The sequence below is a fragment of the Phoenix dactylifera genome, chromosome 4 (assembly GCF_009389715.1).
Source record: "Phoenix dactylifera cultivar Barhee BC4 chromosome 4, palm_55x_up_171113_PBpolish2nd_filt_p, whole genome shotgun sequence".
Classification (NCBI taxonomy): Eukaryota; Viridiplantae; Streptophyta; class Magnoliopsida; order Arecales; family Arecaceae; genus Phoenix; species Phoenix dactylifera.
Genome location: NC_052395.1, coordinates 24,156,532 through 24,179,676, shown reverse-complemented (window position 1 = coordinate 24,179,676; position 23,145 = coordinate 24,156,532). Strand labels below are relative to the sequence as shown.

At 42.4% G+C, this 23,145-nt stretch overlaps 1 protein-coding gene across 1 annotated transcript; it reads left to right on the top strand.

The window, feature by feature from the left end:
- Positions 1–1,786, top strand: LOC103715379 (peroxidase 1-like). The gene is made up of 4 exons (XM_017844766.3): positions 1–222; positions 309–497; positions 572–737; positions 1,285–1,786. Exons 1-4 carry the CDS (start codon positions 1–3, stop codon positions 1,692–1,694), a joined length of 987 nt encoding a protein of 328 aa, XP_017700255.2. The 3' UTR covers positions 1,695–1,786.
- The last annotated feature ends 21,359 nt before the right edge of the window (positions 1,787–23,145 follow it).

Genomic DNA, 23,145 nt, shown 5'->3' with positions numbered 1-23,145 from the left:
ATGGTTTCTCAAGATTTCTCTAAGAACTTGTTTCCTTTGGCCCTTGTGCTGCTGCTGCTGCTGTTTAGCTCGGCAGAAGCGCATGTGACATATGGGTTCTACAATGATACATGTCCCCATGCAGAAGCCATAGTTATCCGGGAAATGGCGAAGGTCATGGCAAAATCCCCAAGACTCGCTGGCCCTTTGTTACGGATGCACTTCGTTGACTGTTTTGTTGCGGTAAGTCTCATATGGTATGCAACCTTAAATATTTGTCACTTGATTCACACGAAAGATGGTCTAACGACATTCTTCATGCACCAAAGGGTTGCGAAGCTTCTATTCTGCTGAATTCTACTGAAAAATATGTGGCCGAGAAGGATGCACCCCTCAATATAGGCCTTCGTGGTTTTGATGTCATTGATGCTATCAAGGTTAAGCTGGAGAAAACTTGTCCGGGTATCGTCTCCTGCGCGGACATCATTGCTATGGTAGCCAGAGACTCGGTGTTCTTGGTAAGTGAGGTGACCTTGTCCGGAAAATAGCATGACCAAGAACTCGTCTAATTAGAAGTTATCTTCTCTTTCAGAGCCAAGGACCATACTATGAAATACCGTTGGGCCGGAGAGATGGAAACAGATCTCTAGCCTCAGACACCTTGGGGAACCTGCCGCCACCAGACTCAAACATCACTCTTTTGAAAGCTTTCTTCACCAAAAGAAATATGACCGTCAAGGATATGGTTGTTCTTTCGGGTACCATCTGCCTTTGAAAGCTTTTCGATGTATTTATGCTTAGGTCACATATGAGGATTTGTTCAGGCATGTGCTTATGCCCACATCAACTATGTGCTTAGTAGATCTTGAATATACATATTGGATTGAGATAACTCTTTTCGGCTAGTCTTTTTAGGCAAGATTCTGAGTTGTTACAAATGATATTAGAGTAGATCCGATCCATGGCCTACATAGACTAGTAGATTATGGTGCTTATAATTAGATTTGAATGAATTTAGACCTTAGCCCGACGAGGATGCTAGAGCTTAAACGAGTAAAATATGTGAGAACCGTATGGATATGCGTTTAGCCCTACATCAGTTATGTACTGGATAGATCTTGGGTGCTCATACAAGGTCAAAAAATCCAAATAATACTTCCTAGTTTTTTTTTTGGGGGGATGAAGTTTTGAATTGTAGAATAAGGCAACTTATTTATTGGATGCATGCATGCAGAAGGATGGATAAAAAGCTATATTTATCATTTTTATGATAACAAAAGTTTGCTTAAGCTCTTTCCTACTTAGGGTCGCACACCATTGGGATTTCGCATTGCTTGTCCTTCTCGGACCGCCTCTACAACTTCACGGGAAAGGGCGATATGGACCCGACGCTGGACAAGAAGTACGCAACCATGTTGAAGAGCTTATGCAAGCCTCATGACTTGATGAGTGCTGTGGATATGGATCCTGGGAGCTCTGGGAGATTCGACTTGCGCTACTACAAGCTTGTTTCCAAAAGGAAGGGGCTTTTCGTGTCCGACGCGGCCCTCCTTCATGACAGCGAGACCAAAGCATACGTCGAACGCCAGGCCAAAGCGAAGACCGCAGAGGAGTTCTTCCATGATTTCGCTGTGTCCATGATTAACATGGGAAAAATTGGAGTTCTCACCCATCAGAAAGGTGTGATTAGGAAGAACTGTGCTTTCGTTAATTAGGCCGCCTGGGTTGCAAAATGTTTCAGGTTTACGGAACTGAACTTGTTTTAATAATACTGGAAATTAATCCACTCCATGGATTCCAAGGTTATTCAAGGGGATTATTGGTCTTGTACCAAAAAATGGGGGGGAGGGATTATTGGTCCTCTGCCCCCTTTAGCGATCTATTTCCGTATCTGAGCGTTTGTGTATTAAACGCATTGAATAAGTGACATTTTATTTATTTTGATTCCCACTTCTTTGCTTCAACAAGTAAAAATTCCTTGTTTCATGGAATGCAACTAACCATTTGTTAGCCGACCAGCCGAGGTGTGTTGGGAGTACACTCATTGATCGAGCGCAGAAAGATATTTATGACCAAATAAGCAATCAGGTTTTTCCTAGAGCTGAGGAGTTTTTGGGGCACTCTGCTGAGGGCAAAGTATGGAGACACTATCCTCCAGCCTGCCATGCGTACTGGACGAAGATCATCCTTCATATGGCGTGAGATCTGTGCTTGTGCCCCGATAGTGCTGTTAGAGATCAGATAGGAGATAGGAGGTGGCCGGACGGTCAGTATCTTGGGGGACAGATGGCTATCTGAGGTTGCACTGCAGGACTGGCCTACTATGATCGACCACGAGTGGCTAGAGAGCCGTAGAGTTTGCGAGCCATTTGCTCGAGGGGAGCGGCAGTGGGACGAGGAGCTTGTTAGGCACATGTTCGGGGAGCAACTTGCTGAGCGGATTCTATCTGTGCCGATTTCGGAGGAGGCACCAGCAGATAGGAGGGTTTGGAGCATGACCTGAAGGTCGGTGGTGAGCACCCGAAACCTTTCGAGGTTGGTCGGGGGGCTCTGATGACTCGGTAGATTGATGGTAGATGGATCTAGAGGATGCGCATCTATCCTCGTGTCGCTCTGCTCATCTGGAAAGTGGCCTGAGGATGCTTGCCTACCAGAGTTGTGCTGGGGCGGTGGGGGTGAGGATCCCCACAGCCTGCGTGTCTTGCCCAGGTGTGAAGGAGTCCATCAACCATGCCCTTTTTGAGTGTCCACGGGTTAGTCAGATATAGTGTGCTGCCTCGACCCATCCTGTTCAGTGGCAGAGGTGGATGTCCACTGAGGATTTCTTGCGGTTCTTGAAGGCCTCAACACGGGGATCTGCCAGAGAGGAGAGGGGGACTCGTGCTACCTATTGGGCCTACCACTGTTAGCCGGATATGAATGTCCGAGTCTTCGAGGGAGTTAGTCCTCACTCGAGGGCGGTGGTGACCAGAGCTCTCTTGCACGCGGCGGAGATCACTGTCACTCCTGTCTCTTGCAGCATCCAGGACGGTGCTTGCTTCCTGAGTGCCCCCAACTTCTGGTTTTCTTAAGGTGAACTTCGATGGCAGTGTGACCGAAGACGGGAGCAGCGGAGGTATGAGATTCGTAATTTGGGACCATGATGCTAGACTAGTTGTGGCAGGGGGCCGACGGATCTTTGACTCGTCAGTGGTGTGCGCCGGGGTTCAAGCTGCATGGGAGGGTGACTCTTATGCGCGGCGGACACTGGGCACGAACCGCATTATTCTTGAGGAGGATTCTGTTAGATATATGCCCTAAAAGCCAATCTGGCTGACACATTGTTAATTCTAGGACATAATTTTGTACTTGACTATTTATTATTGAATAAATAAAAGGCATCTTTTTCATTCATATTGTTTATGTGTCTATGAATTGTCCAAAAAATTAATAAGATGATGATGCATATTCTCAAGAGTTGAGAATTTGAGCCATGTATCATTGGTGATTGATTTCTAAATGCTCCTGATCGATGGATCATCACGAGGACGGTGATCGATTCGATAGTGCACACATTACTTTCCTTGAGGATGGACGAGACTCGAGTCCACGATGTTGGAACACTGAAGTAGTAGTGTAGGTGCTTGTTAAAGAATAAGGGTACTGAGCATGACCAAGACAAGAAGTCACTTGGATATCTATCCACTCGTCAGTGACTTGCTTGATGTTGCAGTAGTGTGACTAGTCCTTTGACCTGCGGTGCTTCGGCTACTCACAGTGAGGTTATTGTAGTTTGACTGCACGTATACATGATTTCTAGACATACGGATTCATGCAGTGTAGATTGGCTGCAATAGGTTCACTGTAGGAGTAGGGTATGCACCTATATGGAATCTATCGACCTTGGTAGATAAAGAGAGATCCTATGTGATTTATAAGACTGAGTTCGTAAGACCTCGGCCGGGGCAGTAAAAATAGTGGAGAAAGAGTTTTCCACTCTCGAATTTAAGTCGAATAAATCTTGACATATGACAGACGATGGGGTTTGACGAGTTGTCCATGACCTCCGTCCTGTAGGGATCCACGATAATAGGACTGTATCATACGATAACTGCACCTAGAGGTTCATCATTCCATTCTGTTGGGTGGCTACTACATGCTGCTAGGTGTCACTGGTGGATGGTGAGACTCACAGGAAATATCTCGATGATCGATAAACCCTAATGAGTTGAGTTGGAATCGTTCCAACCCAATGAAAGGAGTTTTCAATGATATTGTGATAGAAATCGCAATATATCTCACTACCAGTCAGAATAGAACCTATGGGGTCACACACACTAGAGATATTGACCGATCCGATGGTTGAAAAGTGATTATGAATCACGAGTAATCAATTCGATTGATAATCAGTTGAAGAAGGAACAATGGGAATTGATTAATTGGACTTAAAACAGGAATCTTACTTGGAGTAGGATTTCTAGAATCCTAATTGGATTAGGACTGGGAATCCTACTTGGACTAGGACTGGGAGTCCTACTTAGAGTAGGATTCCTACAATCCTAATTAGATTAGGATTTTGAATTCAATTTGGATTCTTACTTAGAGTAGAATTTCTAGAAGTCCTAATCAGATTAAGACTTCGGATTCAAATTAGAGTCCTGATTAGATTAGGACTAAAATTGAACAAATTCTAATTAGATTAGAATCTCTTAATTTCTAATTAATTATTAATCTAATGAATCAAGATGACTCCTAATTGGGTTAGGATTGAAGAGTTCAATTAAGTCATGGTTCATTCAAGGTCTAATTGGATTAGGATTAGCATTGATTAAATCCAAAATTGGTTTACCTTTGGTCTAAGCCTAATTAGATTAGGACCTAACCATAAGTGGCCTTCCTAATCCTCCTTAGGATTAGGTTAACCAAGAAGGAGGGGCGTACGCCCCTCCTCCTTTTCCTCCTTGGTGCGGCAACACAAGAGGGGCTGACGCCCCTCTTGGAAAAAGATCAAGGGTTCATTCATGCCTTTAAAAGGAGAAGTGGGCGGCACCCTAGGGCATTCATTGAAGCCCTCTTCCTCTCCAAGCCGTGGCCCGCCTTCCTCCCTTTGGTCTTCAGCCGCAAGCAAGGAAGAAAAAGAAGAAGGCCTTGGCGGCCTCCTCCCCTTCCCTTCCTTCTTCCAACGCAAGGAAAAGAAAAGGCTGGGTCTAGCCTTTGGTTCTTCATCCAGATCCCTCCTTCTTCTTCCTCCTCCCAAGCACAATCAAGGGTTGATTCAAAGGGAGAAAATCAGCCATCCAAAGTTGTCTCTGCAAGGGAGCTAGCACCCCGGGGAGACAAGGAAGCTTTGATCGGATCTCTACTTCGTGTGGATACTCGTAGAGGCCGGACGCGTGTGCGGCTTCAAGCGAACCTTCATCCTAAAACCACGAACTTCAGTTTGCGGTGATCATCTACCCGCACAAAATGAAGATCTAATCTTCCTAATGGTTTAAAAGTTTTTAATCCTAATCTATCTACGAACGGTTTTTGAACAACGTTCATGAGATGAACGTCGATCCCGCGCATGCCTCTTCCGCTGCCATCTGAAATTTTTTTATTTTCTGCGGCATGGGCAGGTTTCCAACAGATTCGGCCACGATGATCGAGTGGATTCGAGGTCGAGGACGCATAGCTGAGGACTGGCCGCTGATCCACGAGATTCATAGACTACTGGGGGAGTGCGACTCCCACCTGGCCATGCACATCTATAGGGAAGCCAACGGTGCTGCTGACTAGGTTGCTTCCTTTGCAGCTCACCACTCTGGAGGCTTTGTATGGATGGATAGCGGGGTTGTGCCAGGACCTTTATGTAGTTCTTTGTTTTCTGATTTTATTGGCTGCATCCACACTCGGTGTGTGTAAGCCGCCGTAGTACTGAAAAAAAACCCATCTTGCCTGCATCATCTTTCCTTCAGCTAGGGCAATCCAGTTGAATGGCATATCAAGTCTAGCCGATCATGCTCTGCTAAAAATTGTCACCCATGATACATACATACATACATATATATTATATCAGTATGGGGTGGAAGGTTGTTTGCACCGTAGGTTGCTTTACAAGCATGAAAGAGAGGGCCGGCTGGGAAAGAAAGAGAATTGGGTCGACCGCAAGACAAGATTGTTTGTGGATGGAAATCCAAAATGGTGGTATACCTATTGTAGAACGGCACGTTACGCGGAGTAGATGAACCGTGCCAGCCCAAGATGTAGAACAAATGTTGCCCAGATAGACAACCCAAGAGGGGGGGTGAATTGGATTTTTAAAATAATTTGCAACTAAAATATTTGTGGAAGACTAATTAAGACTTTAGCAAGATGATTAGTTAGTTGCTATGTGCTGTGAGTGAGATGAGAGTAAGAGAAAGGAACAAACAATCACAAACACAAGGTTTTTATAGTGGTTCGGAGCTAACCCTTGCTCCTACGTCCACTCCCCAAGTCTCACTTGGGAATTCACTATAACCCCCTGGATTACAGTCGGTTGTTTTACAAGCTCACAACCAAACTTGTTGTTTTACGAGCTCACAACGAACTCGGTCGGTTTTCTCTGGCTCACCGACTAGAACCACCTCGATTGTTTTTCCGGGATCACAATCGAACCCTTACACGTTGGTTTTAACCTAGGCTCACCAACCAACCTCTACACCCTTGATTCAATCCCCCGATTGAACCAAGCTAAGACAATATGCTAATAATGAGGACAAACAGAAAAACAGAGCTTCTCAAAAGCAAATATACAGCAATATTAATAAAAGCAAAGTTAAGAGCCCTCAAACGCGTTTAAGTTGGAGAAGAGAAAGGGCTTCTTGAACTTCGGGTCTCCTCTTGAAATTCTGGACGACTTGAAGGCAGGAGGAGATCTCTTTCAATGTTGGGAAGATGTGGTTGGAAGGAGTTAATGGCGCTCTTCCCTCTTTTCATTGAAAAACCACTTGCAGAGAATGAATGCTTGATCTTTTTGAATGGAATGGTAGTTCTCTGCCTTGCTACAGTCCTCTGTGGCTATTTAACCCATCCCCCACGGAAACTAGCCGTTAGACACCTTTTTCTGCCCGTTCTGCACACTCTGCACAACCTGACAATATGTCCGTTGGGGGTCGGAGTCGACTCGCGCGATCTGGAGTCGACTCGGCTGTAGCGGGAGTCGACTCATGCTTTTCTGGAGTCGGCTCGGCAACTGTTCCGGATTTGAATTAAAGTGAACTCCTCGACTGGGAGTCGACTCGACTTAACCTGGAGTCGACTCGCCAACTTCTGGAGCTGACTTGGCATTCTCGGAGTCGGCTCATCCCATGAAGTCCATGGAGCTAATTTTCAACTTGGCCCACTCGAGTCGACTCGACAGTCCTGGGAGTCGACTCGGCGCTCAGAGCCCGAACTCCCGATCTTCTGTCATTCGCCTCGTCCAGTCTTGGAGTCGACTCGGACTGTTCCAGAGTCGACTCGGCTCTCAGTTTCCGAAACATACCCTTCTGCCTTGGAGTCGACTCGAGCTGTCTGGGAGTCGACTCGGCTCTTAGAGACAATAATTTGGTCTTCTGTCTTTTTGGGATCGCGCTGTCTCGGAGTCGACTCGCGCATTGCGGGAGTCGACTCGAATCTCAGCGTCCGAAAACTGCTCTCTGACTTTTGCCTTGTGAACCACTGAGAGTCGACTCTCGCTTTCTTTGGAGTCGACCTGCCAACCATCGGAGTCGACTCGCGTTCCACAGGAGTCGACTCGAATCTCAGGGTCGAAAATCGCTCTCTGACTTTTCTGTCTGTAACTCCTTGGAGTCGACTCATATTACTCCGGAGTCGACTCGGTAAGCATCGGAGTCGACTCGCGCACTTCAGGAGTCGACTCGCTGACAGGTTTTGAGTTGATGCTTTCTGTTCGTCTGTCTGTTCTCAGTCGGAGTCGACTCGTAATGATCCGGAGTCGACTCGAGCCCGTGCCAGTGATTCTGATACGCTTGGAGTCGACTCGTAATATTCTGGAGTCGACTCGAGTCTCAAACTTTGGTTCAAATTGACTTCTTAACTTATCCAAACTATCTTGAACCAAATCTAGAGACACTTAGACAAGATTTTCACTGAAACACTCAATTGAATTCATTAGTAAACAAAAGATATACTCAAATGCTTTGAGCTCATCAAAATCAAATAGGGTTTTAATCAATCACTCCACAATAAATACCAAAGAAAAAATAGAAAAGAGATGATGGAAGAAAACTAATTAGGAGAAAGAAACAATATTTATTTAAAAAATTAAGCCATACAAAAGGGTTCTCTTTCACTCCTCATCAAGAAGGGCAACTCTCTCTCTCTCTCTCTCTTCACGCCACACTAAAGAAAACATGTCAACATTATGTGGGTGGGATGTTTGATTTCTAATCAAATTCAAAAATCAATACCCGCTAAAAAATAAGACTTGATAACTATTAAAAGAATAAGGATAATTATTCTAGGAGGAATAACTAAGTAGAATAAAACTAGAAATATAGAATCTTAACATAAGTAGGATAAACAATGATTCTCAACACCTATGAGCAAATATAAAAGTTTGGGTTGTATTTTTGAGCAAAAGGATGATTGATATTCTTTCACAATGTTGACTACTGGATGACCTCTGCACGGCTCTCAAAACAATATGAGCTCCTCCATTTATCCAACTATATAGGTCTTGAAGCGACTATAGCATGATCCATGGTGGATTCATATGGAGGAAGGCGAATCATTATTTCTTGCAAAAGATACAACCCCCATCCTTCACACATGCATAATTTTGTTTGTTACTGCAAATAAGATAGAGGTGCTTAATTAATAAAGTTTCTAGACCATTAGTCTATGCAAACACTCCTCATGAGCCTTTATTAATTATTATTCTCAACTTCCACTTTACCTTGTCACCTTTACTTTGGCAGCTATAACCGCAGATCCAAGCAACCCCTAAGAAACCTGTTGGACACACGGATCTTGCTGCTCTTCACATTGTGTGACATTACTTGGATATGCAAAGGTCAAGAGAAAATAGTGCAGACAAACCTCGAAGGCAAAGGCGTTGGACACGGGAAATCTCTAAGCATAGTGGTTAGTATGAGGCTTCCACTCTCCACCAGGATGCATATAAGGAAAGGAGTCCGCCTGGTGTCAGTCTTGGCCTCGTCTCCCTTCTCTTCCGGCGTGGGGCTTGGTTGGAGAAGCAGCTAAGTGGTGGGACAGCGTAGGAGGTTGGAAAGAATTCAGCGGAACGCCACCAGGGCCACCCATGAAACAACATGCACAAAAATGAACAAAAAAGAAACCAGAGAGAAATAGGCATGTTTGTCTGTGTTGGTTCATAGTTGTACCGATCCATTGGCTCACCGGTGAATTTGATTCACCTAAAACTTTCACTGCTTCGGGAGAAATTATTCATTACACCGCATGCAGCATGTGTTGTGCGCGACATGTATCGCAGTCGTTCATTTCTGTAATGGAGCACCGAAATAAGCGCAAGATGATTGGGGCTCATAGGAATGATTGGCTGTGATTGGTTGCATGCACCGGTGCAGAGAATTTTTTCTCCTGCTTGAGAGCAGCAGCGGACTTACTTGTTTTTACCTCTATTGTACCATTTTCTTCATTAGCATTTAATAAAGGATGGATGGTTACCTTATCATCACGAGAAAAAAAAAGAAAAAACCGCTCAGCCATTTTGTAATATATTTCAATTTTGGAATGAAGTGACCTCAACGTTAGCTGCAATGAGATCTGGACTATTCTCGTTTATCTTTACTAAATAATAGCTGGTACTCGCTTCTAATTCCAGGCCAGGTTGGCTAAGTTGGCGCTCGGGCTGAGCAATATGGGCTAGGGGCATTGGCCCATGGTTTTGTATGAATAGAACGACCTTCGACATTTTTGTAGGGTCTCTTTACATAACTTTATTAGTCCAATGATCACTCATTGTTAACCTGCTAGTGACCTGGTAAGTAGATAAAATTTCACAAGGAAAGAACACAAGATTTGCCTCAGGAGAGGAAGAGTTGCGTCAGGCACTCCGTGAGTTTGTATTTTCTGATTTTATTGGATGTATTTATATACACATTGTATGATTAACACATTAAATCAAAAAAAAAGAAAAAAAAAGAACACAAGATTCTGGTATTTCCTGGGGCATCATTCTGTGGGAGATACGGGCTGAAGCCGGTAGCACCTGTCGACTTCAGTCCCGTTCCCCTTTTGGGAAGAGCGGAACAGAGGATCGCAATTTGCGATCCTCTCCGGCTCTTTCGGGGACGATCGGGGCGAGGGCACCAAAGGTATCCCGCGGCACCCCCTCCAGCTAATCTGCAGTCGATCCGCGGTCGCGGATTTCGCTCGACTGCCTCGATCTTCGCGGCGGAGAGCCATTATGAGAGGGGTGATAACAACCCCCCCTCGCCTCCAAGCCCTCCTCCCTACCCTCTAAGCCTCCTCCTCTTCCTCTCCTCCCTCTCCTCTCCCTCTCCTTCCTTTGCTCCCGCTTCCCAAGTCGCCGGTGAGCCGCCTCGGCCAACCACCACCACCACCTGAGCCTCCCTTGTTTCGAGATCTCCTTCCTCTCGGTTTCGAACGCAGCCGCCGCCGCTTGACCGTCGGATCAAGCCTCCCCTGGCCGAGATCTGCCACCTCAGTCGACTGCCGGTAAGCCCACTTTCCTTTTTGCTCTTCGATCTAGCCGGAACATGCTTGATTTCTTTTCTTTGCTTTGGCCCTAAACCGAGATCACTAGGTTTTCCTTCGACGTCCGTCGCCGCAGCAGCCGCCGGCCGCCACTGCATTCGCCGGCCGTCGACCGGGCAACAGCCCTCGGCCGCTTAGGCTGACCCCCCAGCCGGCCCATTCTTCCTCCTTTCGGTCTCCATCTCCCCTGTCCATGGGGAGCTCGGTGAGGAAGAAGGCCCACTATGGGTCGTGGGCAGTTTGATGGGCCATTGGGCCCTATCCATTGCAGGCCAAACTTGGGCCCAGTTCAGATCCGAACCCAGAACCCGAACCCGAACGTGAAACCTGGAACTCAAAATCCGAACCCATTTGGTCAATAAATGGAATTTTGCAGTTAAGCCTTTGGCAGTATATTATTTTTCAAAAGGATATTCTGTAATTTGTATTTAATCCTTATAGGAAAGATTTATTACATAAAGGCCCTCAACTATATTTGTTTGGTCCCTTTACTCAAGCTTTATTACTGTTGACCCCCTAATGGATTTTGATAAATACAAAACACTAGAGTATAATTCCATTTATCTTAACAATTTATTTGAGAATTTCAGGTGATTAATTAATAATATTGTTAAGAAATGTCTAGGCAAGTTCCCATAATTTTTAAGGATTTATTGAAGAATTTTTTAGTTGAAGAAAATAGATCAGGGACAGCTGAGACGTCTCCGGGTTGTCTCAGAGACGTCTCTGGCACAAACAGGAAGAACTGGCACGTCAGGAGACGTCGCCGGCATCTGGCGAGGCGTCTCGCAGGGTCGGAGTCGACTCTCTCAGAGGCGGAGTCGACTCTCTCAGAGGCGGCAGAAAGGCCGATTTCAAGAGATGCGCGCGAGTCGTCTCCACAGGACGCGGAGTCGTCCCCGCGAGTAAAAAGCAGACTTCTGGAGTCGTCCCCGAGGTAGCGGAGTCGACTCTCTCAGGGTATTCCAGAGGATGTCTTTTTCGATGATAAGGTAGCGGAGACGTCCCCTGAAAAAGCGGAGTCGACTCTCTCAGAGAATTCCAGAGGACTTGTTTTTCGAAGATAAAACAGCGGAGTCGTCCCCGAGGCAGCGGAGTCGTCCCCATGCAAAAAGTGCAAACATCCCGAGACGTCCCCGTAAAGTGGCGAGGCGACCCTCTCAGAAAAACAGAAAAACAAGCATTCAAACAGTTCATCATCAGAGTCGTCCCCGTAAAGCGCCGAGTCGACCCCAAACAACGTCAAAAGAAAAATCTTACAGCCGAGACGTCTCGCGTTGAAGCGGAGACGTCTCCGGAGCGCCTGGGATGCAACTGACACCTTTTTGCAGGTTTGTTTGAATTTCAAACGTTTCTTTTTTTGTGTCTAACGGCTATATTTGCTTTTTGGGCTATAAAAGGGAGCTCTTAAGTGCCTTCCAACAACTTCTCACCAACCCAACACAAGATCATTCAAGAGAGAAGTAAGAGAAAGAGGTTCAAGGGAGTTAGTGCATTCAAGTGAAGAAATCAAGTGCTTTCAAACTTTCCAACTGATTTCGAGCTCAACTACTCTCTCCCGATCGGCATTCAAAGCTCACATTCAAGACAACGCGATCCACATCGGAAGAACCACCATTTCCCACGCTTCCAACGGCTAAAAGGGTTCTTCCGGGTTTTGTTATTTCTCACTGTTTTATCTGCTTATTTAGAGCTTTCAAATCTTTTGTAAAACCTTTGGTTATTGTGCTTGTTCCAGTCAAGGGACTTGGAACAAGGAAAAGGCGTCCCAAGCCTAGGTGAAATTGGGGGTTGTATGGTTCGTTGTTAGCCCGGTGTAAAACAACGAGTTGGGTAGTGCACTCGCAAAACTACCGGACTGTAATCTTGGATTATAGTGGAAATTCCCAAAGGTGCTTTGGGGAGTGGATGTAGGAGCAGTGGAAGCTCCGAACCACTATAAAACCTTGTATTTGCGATTGTCTGTTTTCATACCTCTATTTTTACCTTAGCTCATACATTTGTGTGTTTTATTTTTAATTGGACAAAAAGTTTTAAAACACCCAATTCACCCCCCTCTTGGGTGACCATCTCTGGGCAACAAGTAGTATCAGAGCAGGTGCTCTGTGTATTTCTTGAAGACCTAACCGTCTTGGCCAAAGATCTAGATGGCAACACCCTTCAACAATGTTCCTGCTGAGGGGCAGGCAACCAATAGACCTCCACTCTTCAATAGGACAAATTATACCTATTGGAAGACTAGAATGAAGATCTTTATTCAAGCACAAGATTATGCCTTGTGGAGGGTCATAATCAAGGGACCACACGAACCATCTCACATGGTTAATGACATTCGAATTCCCAAACCTGAGGAGGATTGGGATGAGAATGATAACAGGATGGTTCAACTCAATGCTAGAGCCATGAACTCATTATTTTGTGCTCTAGATGTGAATGAATTTAATAGAGTCTCCACATGTAGTTCCGCTAAGGAAATATGGGATAGGTTTGAAGTTACCCACGAGGGTACAAATCAAGTCAAAGAATCTAAAGTGAACATTCTAGTTCACAAGTATGAGTTATTTAAGATGGAACCCAACGAAACCATCTCATGCATGTTCACACGCTTCACCGATATAATAAATGGTCTAAAGAATTTGGGCAAATCCTACACTAACCCAGAACTTGTAAGTAAAATTCTCAGGTCCTTGCCAAAAGCATGGAAAGCGAAGGTCACGGCGATCGTGGAAGCTAAAGACCTCAACACATTGGGACTTGAACAACTATTGGGCTCATTGATGACGCATGAGCTCACAATGAAGCAACATGAAGAAGAGTTGCCAAAGAAGAAGACAATCGCACTCAAGTTTACTTCGAGTGTGTGTGAAGAAGAAAGTAGTGAGAGTGAAGAAGAAAGCGAAGATGAGGACTTGGGTTTAATAGTAAGGAAATTTAAGAAATTCATGAGAAGAAAGAAACCCTTCCCAAGAAAGAAGTTTGGAGGGAGAAATGATTGGAAAAAGGAAAAAGATAAGGAAAGAGACCCAATCATTTGTTATGATTGCAAGAGACCGGGACACATCCGTTCCGAATGCCCTCAACAGAAGAAGCATTTTGGAAAGAAGAAGAAGAAGGCATTGAAAGCAACATGGGATGATAGTGACACATCATCTTCCGAGGAAGAGAAGGAAGAGACCGCCAATTTGTGCTTCATGGCATTCGAAGACGATGAGGTAAGTCATAGCTCAACTACAAATTTTACTTTAGAAGAATTATATGAAGCTTTTCAAGAACTCATGAGTGATTGTAGTATGTTAGGAGCAAAGAATAAAGAATTAAAAGCCTCCAATCAAAAACTAAAGGATGATATTGAAAACCTATTGATTGAGAAGGAGAGCTTCAAAAATGTTAATACCATTGACCTAGAAAATAAAAATTTAAAACTTAGCATTGAAAATAAAATGGCAAAAACACAAATTAAGGAATTAAATCTAAAAGTTAAATTCCTACTCAATAGTAATACCTTACTTGCGCAAAATGTTGAACTCTTTAAAAAGGATAAGGAAGAATTAGTTAAAGAAAAAGTGGATCTCAAGAATGAGGTACATAAGTACAAACCAACTGTTGAAAAATTTACACATAGCTCTGAAAAGTTAAATCTTATTCTATCCAATCAAAGAGCTGTTTTTAATAAAGCCGGTCTAGGATATAAAACTAGCAAACAACAAAAGTATCTAAAGAATTTCTTTGTGAAAGCAAAAGATGTCAAATCTGAAAAACCTACATGCTTTCATTGTGGAAAAAGTGGACATAAAGCCTACTCTTGCATTCAAAGAAAGATTCAAACTAACAAGAGTACATTTGTAAGAGGTAAAAACATAACTAAAGTGTGGGTGCCTAAGGGAACCAACTATACTAACCAAGAAGGACCCAAGAAGACTTGGGTACCTAAGAGCATCACTTGATTATTTTGCAGGTATGCCTTGCAGCCGGAAATAGAAAGAAAATGTGGTATCTTGATAGTGGTTGCTCAAGGCATATGACCGGTGACAAGAGTCTCTTCGTCACCTTGAAATCAAAAGAAGGAGGAGTAGTCACATTTGGAGATAATGCTAAAGGTCAAATCGTTGGTGTTGGTAAAATCTCCATATCACCCTCCTCTTTTATTGACAATGTATTGTTAGTTAATGGACTAAAACATAATTTATTAAGTATAAGTCAATTTTGTGATAAGGGATTTAAAGTGTCATTTGAATCATCACTATGCATAATTAGTAGTCCAATTGACAATGAGATCATACTCACAGGACATAGGCATGGAAATGTTTACATGGTAGATCTTGATGATCTCACCATGAAGGATGGCCAATGTCTTGTAGCCATGGATCCCAAAGTCAATGAGACTAGTTGGTTATGGCATCGTAGGTTAGGGCATGCTAGCATGGATTTAATCTCTAAATTAATTACAAAAGATCTAGTCAAAGGACTACCAAAAATAGACTTTGAAAAGAATAAAATTTGTGCTGCATGTCAATTAGGGAAACAAACAAGAAGTTCTTTCAAGTCTAAGAACATAGTCTCAACATCAAAACCCTTAGAACTAATTCACATGGATTTGTTTGGACCCACTAGAACTGCTAGTCTAGGGGGTAAGAAATTTGGTCTTATAATTGTTGATGATTTTTCACGTTTTACATGGGTTTCATTTCTTGCACATAAAGATGAGTCCTTTTCCGCTTTTATCAAGTTTCATAATAGAGTTTCGAATGAACTCAATCTCAAACTAAAAGCAATTAGGAGTGATCATGGTACCAAGTTTGAAAATCAACACTTTGAAAAATTTTGTGACGAAAATGGTATCAATCACAATTTCTCGGCCCCTAGGACACCCCAACAAAATGGGGTGGTAGAAAGGAAGAATCGCACACTAGCAGATATGGCTCGTACCATGTTGTGCGAATCGGATCTACCAAAATATTTTTGGGCTGAAGCAATAAATACTGCATGTCACATTTTAAACCGTGCATTAGTCAGATCTATTTTAAAGAAAACACCTTATGAGTTGCTGAATAATAAGAAGCCAAATATATGTTACTTTCATGTTTTCGGTTGTCGGTGTTTTATTTTAAACAATGGAAAGGACAATCTAAGTAAATTTAGTGCTAAATCAGATGAGGGGATCTTCTTAGGTTATTCCTCATCTAGTAGAGCATACAGGGTCTTCAACAAGAGAACTCTCGTTGTTGAAGAATCCATTCATGTTGTTTTTGATGAAGCTAATGGAGATTCTTCTAGAAAAGAAGAAGATAGTGATGCAGGTATACTTGAAGACAGAATGAAGGAGTTCTCCATACAAGACAAACAACTTGAAGATGAAGTCAAGGAAGATACAGTTCAGCAAGATGAAGAAGATCAACCTCAAGCAAGAAATCAAGATCTTCCGAGGGAATGGAGGTATGCACATGGTCATCCAAGGGATTTAATCCTTGGTGATCCCTCACAAGGGGTAAGGACAAGATCCTCTCTAAGAAATACTAGTAATTATCTTGCTTTCGTTTCACAAATAGAGCCTAAGTCACTAGAGGAAGCTGAAAAGGATGAAAATTGGATAAATGCTATGCAAGAGGAATTAAATCAATTTGAAAGAAATCAAGTTTGGACTCTAATGAAAAGACCCCCTAATGTTTCAATCATAGGCACCAAGTGGGTGTATAGAAATAAACTAGATGAAGATGGAATAGTTATAAGAAACAAAGCTAGACTAGTTGCCAAAGGCTATAATCAGGAGGAAGGAATAGATTTTGATGAAACTTTTGCTCCTGTCGCTAGGTTAGAGGCTATTAGGCTACTTTTGGCATATGCTTGCTTCATGGATTTTAAACTCTATCAAATGGATGTAAAAAGTGCTTTTTTAAATGGTTATATAATGGAGGAAGTTTATGTAGGACAACCTCCAGGTTTTGAAAACCACTTACATCCAGATTATGTTTATAAATTACATAAAGCATTGTATGGACTAAAGCAAGCCCCTAGGGCATGGTATGAAAGATTAAGTAATTTCCTAATTGAAAATAAATTTAAGAGATGAAATGTAGACAAAACCCTCTTCATTAAAAGAAAAGGAAATGACTTATTGCTTGTACAAATTTATGTGGATGATATAATTTTTGGTGCTACTAATGATAGTCTTTGTCAAGAGTTTGCCAAGCTTATGCAGGGAGAATTTGAAATGAGCATGATGGGTGAGCTCAACTTCTTTCTTGGGCTACAAATAAAACAATCAGAGGAAGGCATCTTCATCAGTCAGTCCAAATATATCAAGAAAATGTTGGAAAAATTCAAGATGAAGGATGCAAAGGAAATCAGCACACCCATGGGCTCAAGTTGCAAGCTTGACAAAGATGAAAAAGGTAAAAGTATAGACTGCAAATTGTACAGAGGTATGATAGGCTCTTTACTTTACCTTACTGCTAGTAGACCAGACATATTATTCAGTGTTTGTATGTGTGCTAGATACCAAGCATGTCCTAAGAAATCACACTTGCAAGCTGTTAAAAGAATTTTAGATATCTAGTAGGGACATCTAATATAGGCTTATGGTATTCTAAACAATCTGACATAAATTTAATTGCTTATTCCGATGCTGATTTTGCCGGGTGCAAACTCGACAGAAAAAGCACAAGTGGCATATGTCAATTCTTGGGTGCTAATTTGGTTTCTTGGTTTAGCAAGAAACAAAATTCAGTTGCCTTATCCACAGCTGAGGCTGAGTACATTGCAGCTGGAAGCTGTTGTGCCCAAGTTCTTTGGATTAAGCAACAACTTGAAGACTTCGGTATCAAAATGGACAATATACCAATTAGATGTGATAATACAAGTGCAATTAATTTAACAAAAAATCCTGTCCAACACTCAAAATCAAAATATATAGAGATTAGGCATCACTTTATAAGGGATCATGTGTTGAAAAATGATGTGATAATTGAGTATGTATGTACTGAAAATCAATTGGCCGATATCTTTACAAAGCCCCTTTGTAAAGATAGGTTCAACTATTTAAGGAATGCTTTGAGCTTGTATGATCCTAGCAAATAAATTGAACTTGTATTGCAATGCTTTGCTACTCAAACTAATAATCCACCTCAAAGTCACAAATAGCAAACCTAGTATCTATTAAGTGAAAGCATGAATCTATCTAAGTTAAATGACGAACTGTTTGACTTTCCGGAGGATGGTTACCCTCCCTTGGACTCTTCATAGAGATATTTTCAGAGCCTATTTCATAGGTATTCGAAATTTGGTCAAACATTCCTCATTTCAATATTAATAATTCAAAAAATTATTATCAAACTTTTATAGGGTATATTATTAAAGGGAAGGATCACAAACAAACTCACTCTATATTCACCAAAAGAAATCATGTTGATTAGTGTGGTTAAATAAAATAAATTGGAAAAAGATAGAATTCAGTCTGAAATTTTTCAGTGCCGGAGACGTCTCTGGCAAATCGCAGAAACGTCCCCCCGGCGAGACGTCTCGCGTTAGTCGCGGAGACGTCTCGGGGACCGAACGAGGATTTTTAAAATAGGTCGAAACAGCTCGAGCCGACCCGAGCTATCTCTTTCGTCCCCAACAAAATACAAAACCCTAGCCTCCATTTTTCTCTCCACCTCAAACCGAACCAAAACTCCCCATTTTCCTAGGGTTTCTAATCCATGGCACCCAAAAGAGCTAGGAGAACAAGTGGGAGGCGTCCTAGGGTAGCGACCGACGCCGAGGAACGGAGGAAAGAACCTTCCGCACCGTCTCCTCCGGTTGCTCCGCCAACCTCGACCATTTTCTGTGCGAATCGCACAGTAACCACGGGTAGGTTTATAGATTTCCACTTTTTAGAGAGTGAGGGGTTCTCTATTGGTGAGAGACTCCGTGCCCAAGGTTGGGAATATCTTTGTACTCTCAACACATCAACCTACCCCGGTCTAGTTAGAGAGATGTTTAGTAATATGGCCTTAGGGGACTCGGGGTACACTGCCTATGTCCGAGGGACATTGATAGAGATCAATGAGGATACCCTATCTAGTGTATTACAAATTCCTAAAGACGGTGAGGCTCCGACCTCACATCCCCAAAGGAAAATAGCCCTAAACCTAATTTTAGGACGAGAGGACTGCGGCCCTCTTGATGTGGTTAACTCACAAGACCTAAATGCCGAGATGAGACTACTTTTGAGTATTGCCAACCGGGTCTTGTTTCCAAAAACCGGTCGCTTCGATTTTGTTTCGGAGCGAGATTTAGTCATCATGCACCACATCCTACTAGGGATTTCCCTAAATCTCTCTAGACTTATGCTGAACTACATTTCTATATGTCATAGGTATTCTAGGTTTAGCATACCCTATGGGATGATCTTTACCCTAGTATTCAAACATTTCAAGGTTCAAATTCCAGAAAATGAGCCTGCAAAACCCTTGAGAAACACCGACTACTATAATGAAAGCACAATGCGTAGAATGGAGTTTCACAAAGTAGATGGGTCTTGGGTCAAGGTAACAAAAAGAAAATCTCAAACCTTAGAGCCCGAGATCCCACATCAGGAGCCTGACCACCACTCTCCTCCACATAGCCACATGGCCTTCCCTGATGTACCCTCCAGCTCAGCTGGACCTTCCACATCTGTGCCTCCTCCTCCTCCAGTCAGTGGGCCCTTCTCCCTATCAGAAGAATAGATGCGCACTTTAGCATCTGTAATATGCCAGCAGATGAGGGAGGAGATGAGATCGATGATTTCTGCTGAGTTGGCCCCCATCAGAACCTCACATGAAGGGCTTCTACAAGAGTTGAAGGAAATTAGAGCTCAGATAGAAGCTACAGCGACAGAACTAGTTCATGTGAGTGCCACCCAATCCTTCAGATCAATTGAGCTACAGGATGACTTGAAGAGCATATCAAAAAGCCTTCAAGAATTGACAAGCCCTGGAGGCAATGTGGGCACTGTGGTTGCCCAACTTAGAGGAAGAATTGAAAGGGCAAGCATTGAATGTGAAGCACTAGTGGCAGCCTTCCATCAATCTCAAGGAGAGCAGTTCAAAACTCTACTGGACTCAATTAATGCATTTATAGATGCAGCTGCTAGGGCTTATGAGCAACGTCGCCGATGAGGGACATTTTGTAGACATCTAGAGTTCATCGGTTTTTGTAAAACCCTAGGCTCATTTTGACACTTCTTTTGTATTAGGAATCAATACTTGTAATGATTTCCTCTTTTTTTTAACCTTGTAATGCCTTCAAATGATTGCAATGACATATGAATGACATACAATTTCTTTTGAAATCTTGTGTTTGTTTCAAATCCTGTGGAATCAAACTTTGTGTATGCGATTCTGTGTTGTGCCATAAAAATCTCATAACATACCTTAAGTGTTCAAATTTGACACAATTTATCAATGCATATAAAACAGGGGGAGCACATCTTGTGATAACTATCTTAAACAAAAAGAGGAGTCTGAAATGAATTCCAAAACAAAGGGGGAGTGAAATGAATGCTGAATTCTTTAATAAAAATAACTTGAATATCCTTGAGTCGTTCATGGTAATATGCTGAATTCTACTAGGAATTGAGTTTTAAGTACCTAAGGATAATTTGTCCCCTTCATTGTTGATGACAAAAAGGGGGAGTAGAACCAATATGGATATTGGATATATTGGAATGCAAAATTTATGGAGTGTATTGAGTAGATATATATATATGGAGTATATGGAGTAGAACCTAAATATGGAATGCAAAATTTACACTCATACTTAAAAAATTGAATTAGAAAAAGATAAAATTGAAGAATATTGGCTTTAAGATAATTGCCCTTCTGGAAAAGAAAGGGGGAGTCAAAAAGAACTTAGCCTTCAATTGTCTTTAGCATCAATATTTCATTAATTTGAATTTTAACTTGATTCAAATTCAGTTGATATGCTAAAATTGCTTAAGAGCTATTAAGATCAATCTTATGCATAAGGATAGAACTGAAAGTTGACTATTTTGAATTATGCACACTGTATCTAGCTCAAATCAAAACATTATACTTGTACATTTGATCAAATACTGTGTATATGTTTAAATTTCGAATTTTGCATATACACAGTGTTTTGTCATCATCAAAAAGGGGGAGATTGTTGACCCCCTAATGGATTTTGATAAATACAAAACACTAGAGTATAATTCCATTTATCTTAACAATTTATTTGAGAATTTTAGGTGATTAATTAATAATATTGTTAAGAAATGTCTAGGCAAGTTTCCATAATTTTTAAGAATTTATTGAAGAATTTTTTAGTTGAAGAAAATAGATCAGGGACAGCCGAGACGTCTCCGGGTTGTCTCAGAGACGTCTCTGGCACAAACAGGAAGAACTGGCACGTCAGGAGACGTCCCCGGCACCTGGCGAGGCGTCTCGTAGGGTCGGAGTCGACTCTCTCAGAGGCGGCAGAAAGGCCGATTTCAATGGATGCGCGCGAGTCGTCTCCACAGGACGCGGAGTCGTCCCCGCGAGTAAAAAGCAGACTTCTGGAGTCGTCCCCGAGGTAGCGGAGTCGACTCTCTCAGGGTATTCCAGAGGATGTCTTTTTCGATGATAAGGCAGCAGAGACGTCCCCTGAAAAAGCGGAGTCGACTCTCTCAGAGAATTCCAGAGGACTTGTTTTTCGAAGATAAAACAGCGGAGTCGTCCCCATGCAAAAAGTGCAAACATCCCGAGACGTCCCCGTAAAGTGGCGAGGCGACCCTCTCAGAAAAACAGAAAAACAAGCATTCAAACGGTTCATCATCAGAGTCGTCCCCGTAAAGCGCCAAGTCGACCCCAAACAACGTCAAAAGAAAAATCTTACAGCCGAGACGTCTCGCGTTGAAGCGGAGACGTCTCCGGAGCGCCTGGGACGCGACTGACACCTTTTTGCAGGTTTGTTTGAATTTCAAACGCTTCTTTTTTTGTGTCTAACGGCTATATTTGCTTTTTGGGCTATAAAAGGGAGCTCTTAAGTGCCTTCCAACAACTTCTCACCAACCCAACACAAGATCATTCAAGAGAGAAGTAAGAGAAAGAGGTTCAAGGGAGTTAGTGCATTCAAGTGAAGAAATCAAGTGCTTTCAAGCTTCCCAACTGATTTCGAGCTCAACTACTCTCTCCCGATCGGCATTCAAAGCTCACATTCAAGACAACGCGATCCACATCGGAAGAACCACCATTTCCCACGCTTCCAACGGCTAAAAGGGTTCTTCCGGGTTTTGTTATTTCTCACTGTTTTATTTGCTTATTTAGAGCTTTCAAATCTTTTGTAAAACCTTTGGTTATTGTGCTTGTTCCAGTCAAGGGACTTGGAACAAGGGAAAGGCGTCCCAAGCCTAGGTGAAATTGGGGGTTGTAGGGTTCGTTGTTAGCCCGGTGTAAAACAACGAGTTGGGTAGTGCACTCGCAAAACTACCGGACTGTAATCTTGGTTATAGTGGAAATTCCCAAAGGTGCTTTGGGGAGTGGATGTAGGAGCAGTGGAAGCTCCGAACCACTATAAAACCTTGTGTTTGCGATTGTCTGTTTTCATACCTCTATTTTTACCTTAGCTCATACATTTGTGTGTTTTATTTTTAATTGGACAAAAAGTTTTAAAACACCCAATTCACCCCCCTCTTGGGTGACCATCTCTGGGCAACAATTACGAAATAGTACTTTATAATTAGGTATTGGCCCCTAAAATGAATTTTTATTATATAAATAAACCAATTAGAGGCCAACCTTGGGGGCCTTGTTGGGCCGAGTCCAGTAGAATTATTTTTGGATTTTGCTTCGCTCTGAAATTTACAAAGAAATTAATTAAATGTTAACAGGTGAACCTGATTCGCCTACCTGAAGTAGGAATTAAGTGAGAAGATGTAAGTAACTTAATACTTCAAGTGTGATTCCCAAATTATTTGATAAATTGATTAAATTTTGACATATGTTTTGTATTCAGTAAAAAGGGTCAGGCATGTTAAATTTTATTTGAAAATTATGTTGTATGCTCTGAAATCCCGTAAAATATGACTGGATAATTTATGAAATCTATTTTTGTATATATGCATTCTCAGCATGGCTATGACCTGTTCTATTCTGTTCTGGCCCCGCCAATGGAGATTATAAGTTGGACCTGTCGACTTGTAATTTGTGAGGAACCGGTTTCGACACCGTGCCACCGGTGATTAGAATAGTGGTTTCTGGACATCGTTGCCACCGGTGACTAACAATAGTGATTTCTGGCACTTTGTGCAACCCATGCCACTAGGTTACGTGGCCGTAGTCTATTATGTTGAGATTCTGATATCAGAGTTTTCGGAAAAATAATAATAAGTTTTGAAAACAGTAAAACGATGTTATTTATGATTTATTCCAGACATTATTCTGTATTTTGATCTGATATGCTCTGATCCTATTTTGGAGTATTTTGTTGCTTACTGGGCTA